We start from the raw sequence: 15955 nt of genomic DNA, 5'->3' as shown, positions 1-15955 counted from the left end.
CAGAAGTGGACACTTAAAAAGTAAGTAAGAAAAAAAGGTGGCTTGTCCTAAAATAATTAACATTTTGTAGCAGTATATCATTTTATTTAATCTAACTTCTACATGACAAGAAAATTTCCATTAAAAAATGATTGCTTCTGAACATTTATCACTTCTTGTCTAATAACACAGGATTTGATTAACACCTAACAAAGCCTGATTTGTGATTTGTGACTACGGCTGCTGTTTATGCAGGGCTACTTTAAGGACTTTTAGGGTCATTTAAGGACACATTAGGAGGATCACCATGCATGCTGTGTCGTTATTCCTCCAGTTTGTATGCAAATGCACAAAACTGCTTATCTCAGATAATATGTATACATGACTGCACATTCTCTGCAGTCTCTCCTCCTCGCGCTCTGTCTCATTGTGTCCTTACTCTCCTTGATGTCTTTATCTTGCTGCGCCACTTGTTCACACACTGTTCTGGTCAGACCCTCAACTATGGAGCTCATGATGTTGAAGTCGGCCACGTTGTAGACATGAGTGTTTTCTGGCTCTGAGGCGATGGAGTGCAACTCGTTCTCATCAGCATTCTTCACACCTAAGAGCACAAGTGCAAACATACAATTGTGTTGTGTTATTCTTGGTCTTGTGTCCATCTGACAGCTGCCTCAGTCAACTGTTTTTCATCAAATAGACTATACCACAGCATGGTAAAACACTGAGTTCAAAGACACATAATTGGCATGATTTAAAGGGAAAGTTTTGAGGCCATTCTTACCAATAGCAAACAGCTCAATCCCAGAACTGCGCAGGCTCTCTGAAGGAGGGATAACATCATCCTGGGACTTTCCATCCGTGATTAGAATCCCAATTTTGGGCACACCGACCCGTGAGCCTGACTCAGGTTTGAAGCAGTTCTCCTTGATGTAGCTCAGAGCGAGGCCTGAGACGGAGAGGGAAAGAAGAGAAGAGATGAATGAGGGCAGACCGGGGTGAATGGAAGCAGAAAGTCAGGCTAAAATGGGGGGAAAACTTTAGTTGCTGGAGCAGAAGAGGAGAAGGGTGCAAGGTGAGCAAGACGATGACCAAGAAAAAAGAAAAATCTAATTACATCATCAAAACAAACAGGAAGAGACAGTGAAATCAGCACCTGTAAGAGTGTTTCCTCCTTTGTAGGGCAAGTTCTTGACAGCATCAATGACGGCTTCTTTAGTGGAGAAAGTATTTAGGTGCCACTCTATCCTCGGATCACCACTGTACTGAGCCAGACCTACACACACACAGAAGCACACACCTGTTATTACATAACTGTCATTTGCTTATTAACAAAAAAGCAGACTTCTGTATCAGAACTATTGAAATACTATTAAACTTCAGAGGACAACGTTGTTGCCAATGGTCCACCCATCTGAACGAGGAATATTCGCCGTATGCACCTACCTATCCTTGTCTTATCGATGCCAACATCAAAGGCGTTGACCAGGTTTTCAAGGAAATTGCGGACCAGCCTAAAGTTGAGCCGACCAATACTCCACGAGCCGTCCACCAGGATGATGATGTCTGCGATGGCTTCAGTGTGGCACACAAACTGATCAGCTGGATGAGGAAGAGATAAGAGGACATCAAGGATAGGTCAGTCTCTGTGATAATCTAGATGAAGATAGACCACAGCACAATAAAAAATATACAGTAGGTATTAATTTATCATAATCCCACAAGTGCTTATCTCGTCACCCTGCCAAGTACAATATCCTGAAAATGAATAATGAATAGATTTACTTAAAGTTGCATCACAAATGCTTTATCTGTCTCTAAAAGTAGCAGGGGCTCATTCAGAACATGCTGATAAGGTTGGACATTTTTGTGCCTAAATGAAGAAAAGCATTTGAATGTGAGTAAAGGTCACATATTACCATGCATCTTTGTCCAGTATAACATATTTAAAAGATCCAGATAAAGACTGTGAGGTGAAGTGATACTTCATGAGCCAATGCAGATGATTAACCTGCTGCTGATTAGTAATTTTTCCCCAAAACTGAGCACACAGAGGATTTCAGTTTTTAAACATCAACATTACAACAGTGGAGTAAAGGGTTCAGGTTCTCACTATGTTCTAACTAACAGATGTTATTTGAGTGGCTCAGGTGCACGTTGGGTAATTGCAGTAGCTTGGTTTGGACCAAAATGGGTTCCCATGTGTTAGCATCTTGGCAAACTGCCAACTCAACAATCTCATGTAAAAATGGAAAACTGGAAAAGTAAAGCTGATATTTGGAGGCAAAGGAAGACGATAAGGTTTTATGAGTAGTTGTCACAAGTCCACAATAACGACATTGTTTATAACATAACATGCAATGTAATTCATGTCCATGGAAAATATACTGTATGTTACACTGACTTTATCAGCTGTGCACTGTCACACGCGCGCAAGATTTATAACAGAACACACTGTGTGATGACATGTGTTTCAAAAATGATTTTCCAGACGGAGCTTTCTGTCTGCTGTTTGCGTTTGTCGGACTGTTTGAACCATTCATCTGCTACAAATGCAGATAAAGGAAAGAGAGGACGACAAGGTCAGGGACAGAGTAGCTAATGGATTCTTTGGTCTGCAAATAAAGGTGCGGACTCTATTTCAATGATCTAAGCTTATTGGCAGCACATGATCAACTTTCGATAGTTAAACCGAAAAAAAGAAGGTTGCTGGCTGCACTAGGTACACAAATGCCAACATAATCACATAAACAATCAACAATGAAACAATCAATGTGCCATTTCTCATTTACTTGACATGTAACAGCCCAGTGTACTTGTACCTTCTTTAAATGCCATTATAAAAGCAGAATTGGTTGAGTGTTAGTTAGTTTTTATTGTGTAGTTCCATACATAAAACTAAAATGTGTTACCTTAAACATGACAAATGTGTACAGATTTGAATCATAATCTAAAAGTAGTCTCACTTATGTATATGTAGTCAAATGTTCATAATAGTCTTTTGTTTGTCTGTTTGGAGACAAAGTGAAAAAATCACTTTTTTCTGCCTTTGGAGCTGTGTTTCTGTGCTTTGTGTCCCAATCATTACACTTGACTTCTGTCATTTTTAAACACCAACATGCCCAAGGATATTTGCGACTAAAACAACAAGGGCCTCAGCAGGAAAGTGATGACTGCTTTGGTCTTTTGGAAATGACTAAAAAGCGAGGAGAGGAGAGGCTTAGTTTGGGAGTGCTAATAAATGGCAAAATGCTGGGAGGCATTTAAACGAACTCCAAGGTAAAGAATTAATAGAAAAAACATTACTACGCACAGAAGACACAGAACAACTAAGGAGCTACTTGAAGACAAAAAGTGAGAGACCGTCGGAGGGAATTATTATGTGCATTTGCATTGTGTTGCTGGTGAGATTGCTGTTGACACTGGTTAAAGCAAAAGACTATAGGAATGAGATGGTTAAAGATGAAAGAGTGGGGCCGACAGTGGGGGCACTGTGCTATGTGAAAAGCCATCAGGATTGATGATGGAAAAGGTAAACAGAGATTAAAGGGTCAGTAATTACAGCTAATTACAACTCAATGGCCATTCCCAAGTCCATTTTGGCCGGGTGGTGAGAAAAAGAATTTCAACTATAAGCATTAGACCGGTGTTTAACATCAGAACCAATAATCAAGGTTGCCCCCTCTCCTACTCATTATCCCTGCTGACCTCTGTAAACACTTCACTCAAGTTGAATAGGGGGGTCATTTTAGAATAAATCCTTTGCTGCCATTCATTCTTCCACAGTTTGAGAAACAACTTCCATGATTGCCCAATGCATATAATCAGTATCCTCATCAGTAAACACAAGTACTTGAGTCAAAGGTGGATTTCGCTCTAACTTCACTGTGCACATGGTTGTGTTTTTTTTGTCAGTAACCAGAAAAAACAGCCACCTTAAAAACTTAAATGTGTTTCTTATGGGACTTTGTTAACTGGGAGGTGGTTCATTTCAAGCAACATTAATTTTAATGTGAGTTTGTGTTGAGTAATGAAATACAAACCAATCTAATTATAGTGAGATTGCAATGTTCATGATTTATTTGGTGTTGTAAAGGGGATGTCACTCAAAATAAAACCTGTGTCTGAACCACTTCTTCAGAAGTGTCAGGAGGAATTTATATTTAATCCAAGATTAAATAATAGTATATATCTCAAAATGTTTTGACTTCAACATGTTATTTTAATCTTTAACACTTACTTTTTAGTTTGGCAAATCTTCCTGGAATGATTAATGATTTATGTTTGAGTTTTTAAAAAAAAAAAAAAACACAACTTTCTTACCAGATCCTTTTGATTTTGCCAAAATGTGGCCTAATATGTGTCCATGCTCCATCAAGAGATGTGATACATTAATCAGTAACTTATGGTATTATTAACTCTGCATTCATGTTGCAGATGTTTGTAATGTTTGTATAAAAAGCAATTCTGTAATTGCTTTTGAAAGCCCCCTCTTAGTGCTCCGACTGCCAGAAAACAGTAAGATAGTCAAAGGTCCTCCTGCTCCTTCTTAACTCCATCCTTCTTCCTCCTCCTCCTTTATTTTGCTACTAAATTCCTTTCTTTCACAACACATTTCCTGTAAAGGTGCAGTTACTGGGTCATTTCAGTGTTAAAGAGAGGAAGAGAAACAAATTAGGCAGTTGTAACACATGTGTAAAAAAAAAATCTAAAATGCAGATTTCAAAAATTAACAAAAGGAGTCTTTAATCAAGCACAAATGAAAAGAGTAAAACACAAACATAGAGCAGAAACACAAGGAGCTTACCAGGACCACATGAAACCAGAGCAACAGACGGGACATAAACTAACAAATACAGTAGGGAGGCAGGGGCAATCAACCACAGGTGAAACACATTAGGGCGGGGCAAGCAATCAGGGAAGACAGGACAGGAAGCAAAACTGGACACAAGGTACAAGCAAGGAAAAAACTTCAAAATAAAACGGGAAACAAGGAACTGAAAATCCGACAGAACTAAAAAGCTGGCGTAAAGAAAACAGAACAACAAAAAGTCCAACGCTGTGGTGCATAACTTTCATATTTCAACACATGTCCATTATATTCAAACCATTGTCAAATGACTTCAAACAATTGCTGATTAAGCCAATCAACTCCACACAACTCTCCCTATTGATGTGGGGAAATTAATCATAAATAGGGTTTTACACCAAGCTATATTCTTACATCATAATATTTGTACAGATGAATGCATGCTTGCTGTGCTCGTCAGCGTTCCTCTGAGGCGGTTTCAAGAACCACCTCAGAGGTGCAGAAGCAGCTACAGAGCAGCTATTCATGACTTGGTCCCTATGAACAGCCATGTTGGCAGCCTCAGGTGCGGCAAAAATTAACGGGACCGGTGCTGGATTCAACCTTTCAGAGTTTACTGAGCACTTTAAATCCATGGATCCATCACAAACATTGACAGACAGAATGTATCTGATCCTTATAATGCCCCAGCGTGCTTTTTACCAGTTTAGAAACATTATTCCAGACCTGCAGTTTGCGTTAAAGCCTATGTTCCTCCTCCAGAGTAAATATTTGTAAGCAATCTTGTCTGCTTATTAAAAGCAACTAAGTCTATTCCAGACTGAAAGACTCTATTTCTTCTCTATATATTTATTTTCTCACCAATATTTCCACAACACCTACGTCTTATTGCAGTGTTTCGTCTTCATGTCTGAGGCAACAGTCCTGGATTGGACAGCCAAAAATACACCTTGAAGTTTAGTAGGACTTCAGAAACATATTTAAATCGCAGTTTTGACTAGTCAGGTATATAAAAATTTTATATCATAAAAAAGAAATATTTTTTTGGTATGAACCAGTCTACTGCCCAGCTAATATAAAGAAATGTAATGTAATGTCTGGTAGAAGGTAAGAGCTGTCTGTGTTGTGTGTGTGAGTGAATGTGTGAGCGTAAAGAGGAGCAGTGGAAGTTACACTGGAGTTTTACATGATGAGAGACCGACTTTGTCTGGCACCTAAATCTGTCTAAAACACTTCACCGAGTAAAACAAAGTACCACTGCAGTGCACGTCACATGTGTAATGTGTCGTTTCTTCTATTTCTATTAGAGCAAAATCTCATTTGTGGCTAAAGATACAGCTCAGATCAGATGTGATACTAAAGCTTGAATAGGAAACTTAAACGTGTTATTTTTAAGTTAAAAACAGACTGCATAGTGCAATGGTGAAAGAAAAGAACACATCATCAGATTTATATTGATCCCCTTTATAGGCCTTGCTTTAACTATGATATTTTCTTGGTCATCAGGATGGGGTTTCAAAAAAAACAAAAAACAAACTCAAAGATATTATGTTTTATACTATACAGTGACTAAAACAATGACAAGAATGATGCCCACCATGTATCTATCCAGTTTTTCAATCAGGGGTGTGAAAAACTCTATCGATTGCAAAAGTATCTGTGTCTGTATCTGTAACAAGTGTCTTGTCACTGCTGCGTCTTTACGACCAAACAGGAAGTGCTAGGGACATGAAAGTTGTCCGCTGCCTCTTTGAACGGAGACTTCGGGTACGTGTAGTTGGTGTGTTACACCACTGGAATGCAATTCACAAGCAAATAAAAACAACACCCAGCCCAGAAGTAAACCACACTCTAACTGTATGAGATATTTGGAATATTTTACGCTCTTTAAATTGCTGTCAGGCAACCGAAGTTGTGGGGGTAGTATATGTTGGCAGGTCCACTACAGATCAGCTTCAACTTCAAGAGAGATCATGTATTGAAATAACATATCTGTACAAGAATAATATTCCAAATCTCTGTCTGTATGACATTTACTGTATCACCCTCTCAATGTCTGATGACCACCCACTGACATTTTCTAAATCCATAGATTATTGAAGGAAAACTGCTAATGAGGCGAACCTTCACTGATGTTGATGACCTGGCGCACCAAATCATACACACCACCATGTGCTTGCTGGGTATGACAAAGCACTACATGCTGCAGTCCTGCAGCTGTAATTTCTACATACTTCTTCCGTCAGTGAGGCGTACACTACCTTTCTCCCCGTTGAGCCTGCAGCACATTTTTAGATCAGTGGCTACAGGTGCACAGTGAGACCAGAGACGCCGAATGGAGCAGGTATGTTTTCGCATTGAGAATTAATGAGCAGAAATCGCAGATGCTGGCTTCAGAGCAGACTGGGAGGGATTAAAACACACAGGCTGACATTCAGACAGGTGTGCGCTTCAAAACACTGATTGTTGTAAGTCACTCCATGGAGAAGAGCATCAAAGCTACTGCGTTACATTTCCGAACCAACACAGCACTTTGTCTGTGTTTGTCAACCGCAGCCTTTGTGGAGTTCACATTGTTTATGCAATTCCACCTGTCGTGCTGCTATATTTCTGCTGCGTGAAGCCTATGGATACTTCATTAGAAGAGAAGAGAAGATCATTTCTCATCATCATAGACCAGTTTTAAATGTTTGACGTTTTAAAATGTTGTGACGATACCTTTAAAGTCAAGTGATTTTACTATTTGAGTGAACTGTCAGTACTTTTACTTTTACTCAGTACTTTTCCCATCACTGTTAATTGGTAACAATAAAAAAAATCAGTACTGTGTGACCCCAGTATCACTCAAGCATGTTACGTCCTCAAGCTAAATTTACCATGAACACTGAGTTTGGCTTAACTGCTTTTGAATCTAATTTGCATAAAAGCACATGATTAGAAGAAGTCGCTGGCGTCACCGAACCTTAACATGCGAGCATGTAATTAGACAGACCGTAAACCCGCTGTCTACGAGAGACTGAGCAACCACATTTTACAATTCACGGCCCACAGTAAAGTCTGCAGAGCGGTGGGAGGAAGAAACCATGTGGCTCCCGCACATAATTTAATTGTGCGGGAGCCACATGGAGAAATGTGGGAATTAAAAATGGGACTGCGACAATGGAAGCCACTCACGGCTGCAACTTGGAGCAATGCAAAGACAGACAAGCTGTGGCAAAGACAGTGAAGAAGACAGAGAACAGAAGTGAATACTGGAAGCGAGGCAACGTCGATGAAAATATAATAAGTGTGGCACCTCTTTGAACTTGTTTTCCCACAAAGTAACACACAATCAAACAAGTAGAAAAATGGTAGATGTATAGAAGACAACACAACACATCACTCCAACAAAGCCAAACATTTGTGGACTTAACTAAACTTAACTAAACTTTTCCGCCATCCTCATCCTTGTCTCTTTCTGTCCTTATTAACTGTGGTTCTTGATTTATTGCTGACCTCTGTTAAACCAGGGATCAGACAGACTGGGCCGTCATTCCAGTCTCTCTCTACTTAAGTGTGATTGTGTTTCAGTGTCTGGAATTAACATTGAGGGCAGTGACAGACATGCACATAGATGGATAGTAACAGCAACAGTCACCACATCAGTGAGCACATTCATTTGCTGCAGCCAGTGTCTGAATGCTGTGATCCTGCCTTTAAAGGAGCATTTCACCTCCCCGAGAAGAAGAATTTAGGATAAAAATAATTGAAAACTAATTCCCAGCTCGTTTATTGAAATGTTGGAACGTCTGATTTTAATATATTACCCCACTCTGTTTGAAAAATCCATTTCAGATACATAATAAAAGCAGAAATAATATGAAAAATAAATTTCAGATGAATAATATCACACAGTGGGTGGACTGCCTTTTTTTGTCAACCTTTTAAGACAGTTTCCCAATATATAATTTCAGGATGAAGAGTAATTCGATCAATTTCTCCCGCCTGCTGTTTATCATGCTGAGCCTAATGCTTCAATATAGCAATTTTCCTGTGTGGTGCAGAGAAAATGTCCACTTCGAATCAATACTGTCTGTTTCTTTTCATCTCATCTGCTCACGTGTGTGGTGTGCTTGCAAGACGCTGCACCAAAGTGCACCAGACTGACACTGCTGACCAGTTTTCCATATTATAATTTAGTGTGCACCTGTTTTACCACATATCTTAAAGAGGAGACAGCAATTTTTGTAACTTTTATGTTGGAACTATGCAGGATTTATACCCTAATTTAACAGCTTGTTGCAGGGAGATCGGGGGCCGTCTCCACTCCAACTACTGTCTGTAAGCGGGAATTCAGCCTTGCATGATCAGAGCTACCAAACCCAATTCCTCAGAATCAGGAGGTCTCGCGAAGTCTCACAAAGTCTCAGGTCTCACGAGAAATACAAACACATCCTAGCCAGGTACCGGCTCAAAGATCGAGGCAGCAATAGCGTTATTTTAGATGTTCATCATGGCAGAGTCAGCAAAAAAAGAAGCAGAGAAAACTGTTGTCGGAGGAAGTGAGGAAGAGGAAACGAGCGGGGGCACTCACACGAGTAGACATCGGTTTATTCATTTACGATGGTTTGTGTTCTCCGGCTCTGTTGAAAACAACAAATGCAGCCAGGAGAGGGGGAGCTCCGTAGAGAGAAAGCGACCAGCAGACACATACACACAATTAACCAGAATGGAAATCAGTGTACACCTCCAAGCAATTCTACATGAGATACAAAGATTACTTACTGAGAAGCTGATCCTACTGATCAGCAACGGCAAATAAAACTGCTAATCAATTTTAACATTGTGCTTGATCGGTGTGTTTTTTGACTTTGCCAAGCCATTAATCCATGGAGAGTAATTGAATGTGAAAAATACGTTTTCAATGCCATTAGAGATGGTTAAGAATGGACCCCCTTGCATGCATACATGCACAGATGTAAACTGCTCTGCCACAACATTAAAACCAGTTGCTTGTTTTATGTCTCAATGTTAAACAAAGTGATGACACTGTTCTGTTCTTGTGTCCAAAAGTGTCACAGTAAAACTACGTGCACTTTAGGACCTGGAAACTAAAACAGCTGAATTAAATTCATGTTTTGGTGCCATAATAACTTGTGTCCAGTGAGTTGTCTTGAGAAAGAGTATTACCTCATGTGGTGTTAAGCTTGGCTGATTTTAATTAACTTGTCATTGTTGCTGACAGAGATTGTGTTAAATGATCCAAAAAAAATCTAATGGATCCCGAGATTGTACCAGAAAATTTGTGAACTGTTGTTGAAATGAAACCAAGAATGAACTTTAGTGCTCAACCATTAAGTTAACATGGAAGAAAAAAAAAAAAAAACATCTAAAATTCAATGACACAAAGGTAACATCCAGAACAGCCATTAAACGGTCCATGTAGTGAAAATTGTTTGTCAATAACCTATTAGCTGTTTATTGGCACTTAAATTGAAAACAATGCCACAAAAGAATAATTAAAAAAAAGAAAAACGTCCAGGAAAGAAAAGAAAACATCTGATTGTGGTGGACCACAAGAAGATAATAGTTTTTTTTTTAAAAAAAAAATCAAAACGGTTATTAAAAATAAATGTCACAACTTTATTCCTGAGGCTTTGAATTGCTTGCGAAGCAATTTTAGCCCACCAGGTTGTTTGCCCACCCCCGATACAGAGACACAAGAGCCCAAAAACAAGATTTTCTTTGTTTTATCGACTTGTTCATTCAATCAAGAGACAGGCGTCAGAGTGATACACCTGTGGTTTGCACAGTGGCCCTCAGACAAACTCAGTCTAAAAACTCAGCGAGGCACAAACAGGGAGAGAGAAGAAGAGTTTGTGTGTATGTGTTAAGTAACTTACACACAAAGTGTTGTAGTGAGTATAAAAGTGTAAATCTATTAAAGCTATTCAAAGAGAGCTTTCCTCCTGATCTTTAATCCACTCTCTTTTTGAGTCCATATCACTAAATATTCAGGCGTTCTGATTGAAATTATGGCCTCTTTATCTTTTTGTTTGTCTCTCCATCTCTGTTTCCCTTGCTCTTTCCTTCCTACACACGCACACACACACACACACACACACGCACACACACGTTTGTGTAGCTATTCCTCTTAGGATACTGCATTGACTTCCATTTATTTGGACAGCTGAAACAAACTCCAAATCCCTAATTTACCTAATTTAACCACAACTCAAATCTTGGCCCTAAACTTAACCAGATCCTCAGAAATGAGGTTCTGCTTTATTAGGACCCGGTTTTGGTCTTCATGAAGAATACTGGTCCTGACAAGGTCAGGTCATATGCCAGAAAAAGTCCCGAAGAGGAAACAAATACAAGTACACACATGTGTGTTTCAAAGGCCAAGCCCCTCTTATCATATATCTGGTTATTTTTTAGCTCCGTGCACACATGAACAGAGAACTTATGAGGCTTATGAGGTGTGGCTGTTGAACAAGGCATCTTGTGTTACTCTTCAATACAACACTGGTTAATTGTTAATTCTGGAGGAGGAAGCATTTGCATGTTAACCCACTTGTATCCCTCCACTCATTTTTCTTTCTTTTAATCTGTCCTGGCCATGCACAAACTACTTGCAAATCATAACGATAGTTTATGTTATTAAATCTACTTGCAAAGTATGTGTTTGACCGAATGTTTCTTCATCGTCACAGAGCAGCAACTACAAGCACTTCTGGAGTGAAAAAATAAGCCAGGAAACAGCGCTGGGAGGATTTACTGCAACTCACTTTATTAGAAAAATCATAAAAATGTATGTGGTAAGAGATCTATAATTTGCCTGTAATCCAATAATGATAAACTGTCAGGTTTTATAAACTAAAAACCACTGAACAAAGACTGAGCCCTGACTTAGGAATAAGGGGGATGTGGTTACAAGAGCTACAAGAACATCTGATGTCATTGCGAAATAAAGTTCAGGTTCTAATGTGCTTTGTCAACCACAAGGTCAAACCCCAGTGGGATCACAAAGGGCTGAAGAAAGAGGAGGATAAAGGAGGAGTGGGTGATAATGTAAATTTCACAGAAAGAAGAAAGAAAGAGGGACCAGGGACAGGAAGTAAAGAAAGGTCAGGCAGTAGGATAAATTGGCGAAATAGAAAGAAGGGAAAACAGCATAAAGAGGTTATGAATAAAGTACAGCACAAAAGGGCTAAGAGGTACCATTAAAGAGGTAGTGCAATAGTATATAAAGTTATGGCATGGTATGGTCTAGTGTTCTAGTGTAGTATAGTATGGTATAACTTGTCTTTTCAGCCATAGAACAGGAGGAAACAAAAACTATAGTACATGAAAATAAGGGGGGGAGTGGGCAGTAATTATTGTAAATGATCTCTCCATTTAGGATCCTTGGCACTAATGACTGATATACCATTAGCACATTCAAACACATGCACTTGTTAACCGGAGTCATACAATTAGCTCAACTCAGCCTTGAAACATTGCTGCTCTTAATCGAGGACAAGGACAAAGACCACACACACACACACGTCCGAATGAGCAATGGCTAATCTGCTCCCAAGTCCCTAAGCACACACCCGATGTGTGTGGGAATGATATTTATAATTCGGCACTTGACAAATGTTCAAAACAAAGTGTAAAACACAACTCGCAGTGATGGAAAAAAGCGTTCGGTAAGACTCGACAAATGGAGACAAATTGTGCATTTCTGGAAGACGTTTACGCAAGTTCGCTCTCTGCCACCTCGATTTTCCTTTTGGTTCATTTGAGTACTTTCTCTTTGCACGCGTCTCTTTAATGATTCTCCTTTCTTTGCCCTTCATGCTACAGAGCAGCTCATATTCACATCATCTGCGAGTCACGTCTAAAACATTAATTTTACATTTCTTGGAGCGTGACGTGGCTCTTTCTGCTCTCAAATGGAAAGAGCTGATGTTATACAGCATTCATAGGAACTGATAACTCTGGGCTGCTTGTGTTCACTATTATTTGTCTCCTTTCATTTGTGGTATCGGTTTTGGCCTCCTCACTCAGACATTTGTCAGCTGGATGACACGTCCCTCTGGCTATAAACCTTTTGACATCTTGTGTAGCCACTGAGCATCACACTGATTAGTGATAGGGGCCAGAACGCACAAAGGCAGAGGGGGGGGGGGCTATAAAAGCTCATTCTGGAGACTAATAAGGCCATAAATAAAGTAAGACTTAAAGGCACTACCAATACAAGCACATCAAGGTGGATAAAGTTAGAGCAAATTAATGCTAAAGCTGGGAATTAACAAGGTAATAAAGAAAGATGAACACACACAAAGCCGGAGAGAAGCAGAGCTGAAATGGATGGTAATGTTAGGAATTAAAGTAAGCTATAAATATAGAAACCTTTGCTCTCCAGGTGTGTATTTGTTACCCTTTGCAGATGTGATGGATCGTCTCTCACTAACAGAGTGTCGAATGTCAACAGAATCTCATTGGCCTCCGGTTCAACTTTAACTATGTCTGTCCCGTGGGTTCAAACAGTGTGTGTCTGCCCGAGCACATGCTGGTTTCAAGCTGCAGTCAGGGGCTGAGGAACACAGCCCTGCACTCGCATCCTATTAGGTCAAATGTATTGAAGAAGGCACCAAAGCATGGAGCAAGAAGAAAGAGGAACACGTCCGTGTGACCTTTATTGCTTAGAGATTTCAGTGTGTGTGTGTGTGTGTGTGTAATAAAGTCTAACAAATTCGTCATGTAAGACTTGGCTGTTTAGAAGGCAGATACAACATAATAAAACAGCATAGTTGCTTGAACATGTTGAAACATACATGTTTAAAAGCAGTGTGTGGCGTTAGGAGTGTGAACAACAGAAGACGTAGTTTGTGATGTCTTGAAGCAGCGAATCATGACAATTGTTGGGCGGGAGAGCGTCAGTGGTAGAACACACAGCAAACAGCAATGACGAGTTGTGATATCCACCCATTTTCTACCGCTTTATCCTCCACAGGATCCCGGGTGGGGGCGCTGTGCCAATCTCAGCTGACATAGGGCGAAAGGTGGGGGTTATAGCCTCGACAGATCACCAGTCCATCGCAGGACCACATAGAGACAAACAACCATGCAGAAAGGCCCTTGTTCCAACCGGGTCGTGACCCCAGGTCTTCTCGCTGCAAAGGCTAAGAGTGCTAACCATGATTCATAGGGGGTTTGCCATGGAATTCACACCAGTCATATTTGACAGTAAATGTGGTTGTGCTTTTTCTACGTGCTTTACTGTAAACATGAAGGTACCCAGAAGTCAAAATTCTTTAAAGACTCACAATAGCAGAGACGGGTAAAGCAGATGACTAAATAACAAGGCGGCCGAATTGAAAGTTCATTATCTAGAATATAAATATGGATTTTTTTTTTAGAATGTAACTACACTACTCAAAAATACTGTCTGTAACATTAGTCTTGTAGTTTTAGTTTTTCAGATACTTTAATGATACATGTTTATATTTTTGTTATATTTCAGCATGAAGCTTTGAAGCCAATGCTGCTACATTATCTGTCAGATCTTTATGGGCCACTGGAGGCTTCTCACCCACATTTCTAACAAATCCGGTCATAAACACAACAAAGGCACTTGACACACATGTCAAGTGTCTGATCTTGCATCACGCTGCTGTCCAAATAATGACTTTTCCAATGAAAATGCAGTACTGTCTTGCACTGTGGACCCCTAATGCATGTGTTCTTGATTCACAGATATGGACTTATTGTATAAGACTAATCCCAGTCCGATTTCCTGCAGTCTAGTCTGGTCAGAACGGTATTCAGATCTATGCTTTTCTCTGCAGACAACAACACAGCAAAGAAGGGGAAACGTCAGACATTTCAACTATGAGAGTGATATTCAAGAAGTGAAGGAATTCTCTCAGACGTCTTCCAACAGTGAGCAGCTGAATCTGGTGCACAGACTGATTTAGAGGCTGTAAAAAATGCTTCAGTCGTGTCTCTTAACTGGGAATTCACTCAGGAGTGCCCGACTAATGATTACAATCTTGTAGGGTGCAGACCTGCAAATGACTGACATCATTATGGGAGGCCTGGAGAGACTCCAAACTCCAAACCAAGGTAAAGCATTCTTTTAAAATCTTCCCCATTTGCTCAGAGCCAGTCACAGTCAATGATGCTCTAAGAACAGACGTAAAAGTTGTTTAATTTAAGGCCTCAGGATGGGACGGTCTGTGTTTAGTCCAGAGCAGCTTGTGCTTGTGCGTTGCAAGATGCGATTAAGTCATTTGTAGAGCATCAATAAAACAAATGGGGGTGCTAAGGTAGTTATTTTACTGAGAGTGGAGGAAGTTTCATGATACGTCCCTCAGCAAACAGCCCCATCCCATCTTCTATGAAACACATGTGAGAAAATTCAATCCATTTTACTAATTTGCTGACACCCATACACTCACTGGCCACTTTATTATGTACACCTGTGTGACTGCTTATTAATGAAAATGTATTATCAGCCAGTCACATGGCAGCATCTTAATGTATTTAAGCAAATAGACATGGTCACGGCCTGCTGAAGTTCAAAATGAGTGTTGGAATGGGGACAAAATGTGATTTAAGTGACTTTGAATGAGGCCACTCTGAAATATCCAGGGAGGAAAAGTTCTCTTGGAAAACATACCTCGTTGATGCCAGAGAAGAAAGTCTAGACTAGTTTGAGACAATACTTCATATAACCACTCGTTAAAACCAAGGTAAGAAGATGACCTTTTCTAAACCCACAACTATGTTGCAAAATTAGACATTTTCAAAATTGGAAACTTTTCATGGAGAATTAATGGGAATGTATGGGAATAAACAGGACATTTTCAGAATTGAAGGCTGGTAACTTACAAATAGTTGGCAAATAATGTCAATTTTGCATCAATTCTGATTTGATGCTAGTCGGTTGAATGTCACTGCTGTTTCTCAACCACAGGCACATCGTACACTACTTACCACAGGGCTATTGAGGCCACGCCCCCAACATGAACTGTGCATTCCTCCATCACAGGTGATTTCCACAAACGGGAGCTCTTGAAGCCACACATTTCAGCCCAAATAAGACATAAAGTCAAGTAAGTCCTCAGGATATAAAGGGGTAGATATTTGATCTGGTATTAAAGTTTAACTGGCAACTATTAAATCATAATGTAT

General features: G+C 39.9%; 1 protein-coding gene across 1 annotated transcript in view; it reads right to left on the bottom strand.

Moving 5' to 3' along the window:
* The window catches only part of col14a1a (collagen, type XIV, alpha 1a), a 131652-nt gene that overhangs the window by 93051 nt on the left and 22646 nt on the right, over positions 1 to 15955 (bottom strand). Inside the window, exons 6-9 of the mRNA XM_058646975.1 lie at positions 1426 to 1581; positions 1136 to 1255; positions 764 to 928; positions 419 to 583 (exon numbers count right to left, since the gene is read on the bottom strand). Of these exons, the coding sequence (XP_058502958.1) occupies positions 419 to 583; positions 764 to 928; positions 1136 to 1255; positions 1426 to 1581 (606 nt within the window). The remainder of the gene's footprint in view (positions 1 to 418; positions 584 to 763; positions 929 to 1135; positions 1256 to 1425; positions 1582 to 15955) is intronic.

Source organism: Solea solea, chromosome 13, assembly GCF_958295425.1.
Source record: "Solea solea chromosome 13, fSolSol10.1, whole genome shotgun sequence".
Lineage (NCBI taxonomy): Eukaryota > Metazoa > Chordata > Actinopteri > Pleuronectiformes > Soleidae > Solea > Solea solea.
The sequence above is the reverse complement of the archived record's forward strand: the minus strand, read 5'-3'. Positions and strand labels throughout refer to the sequence as shown.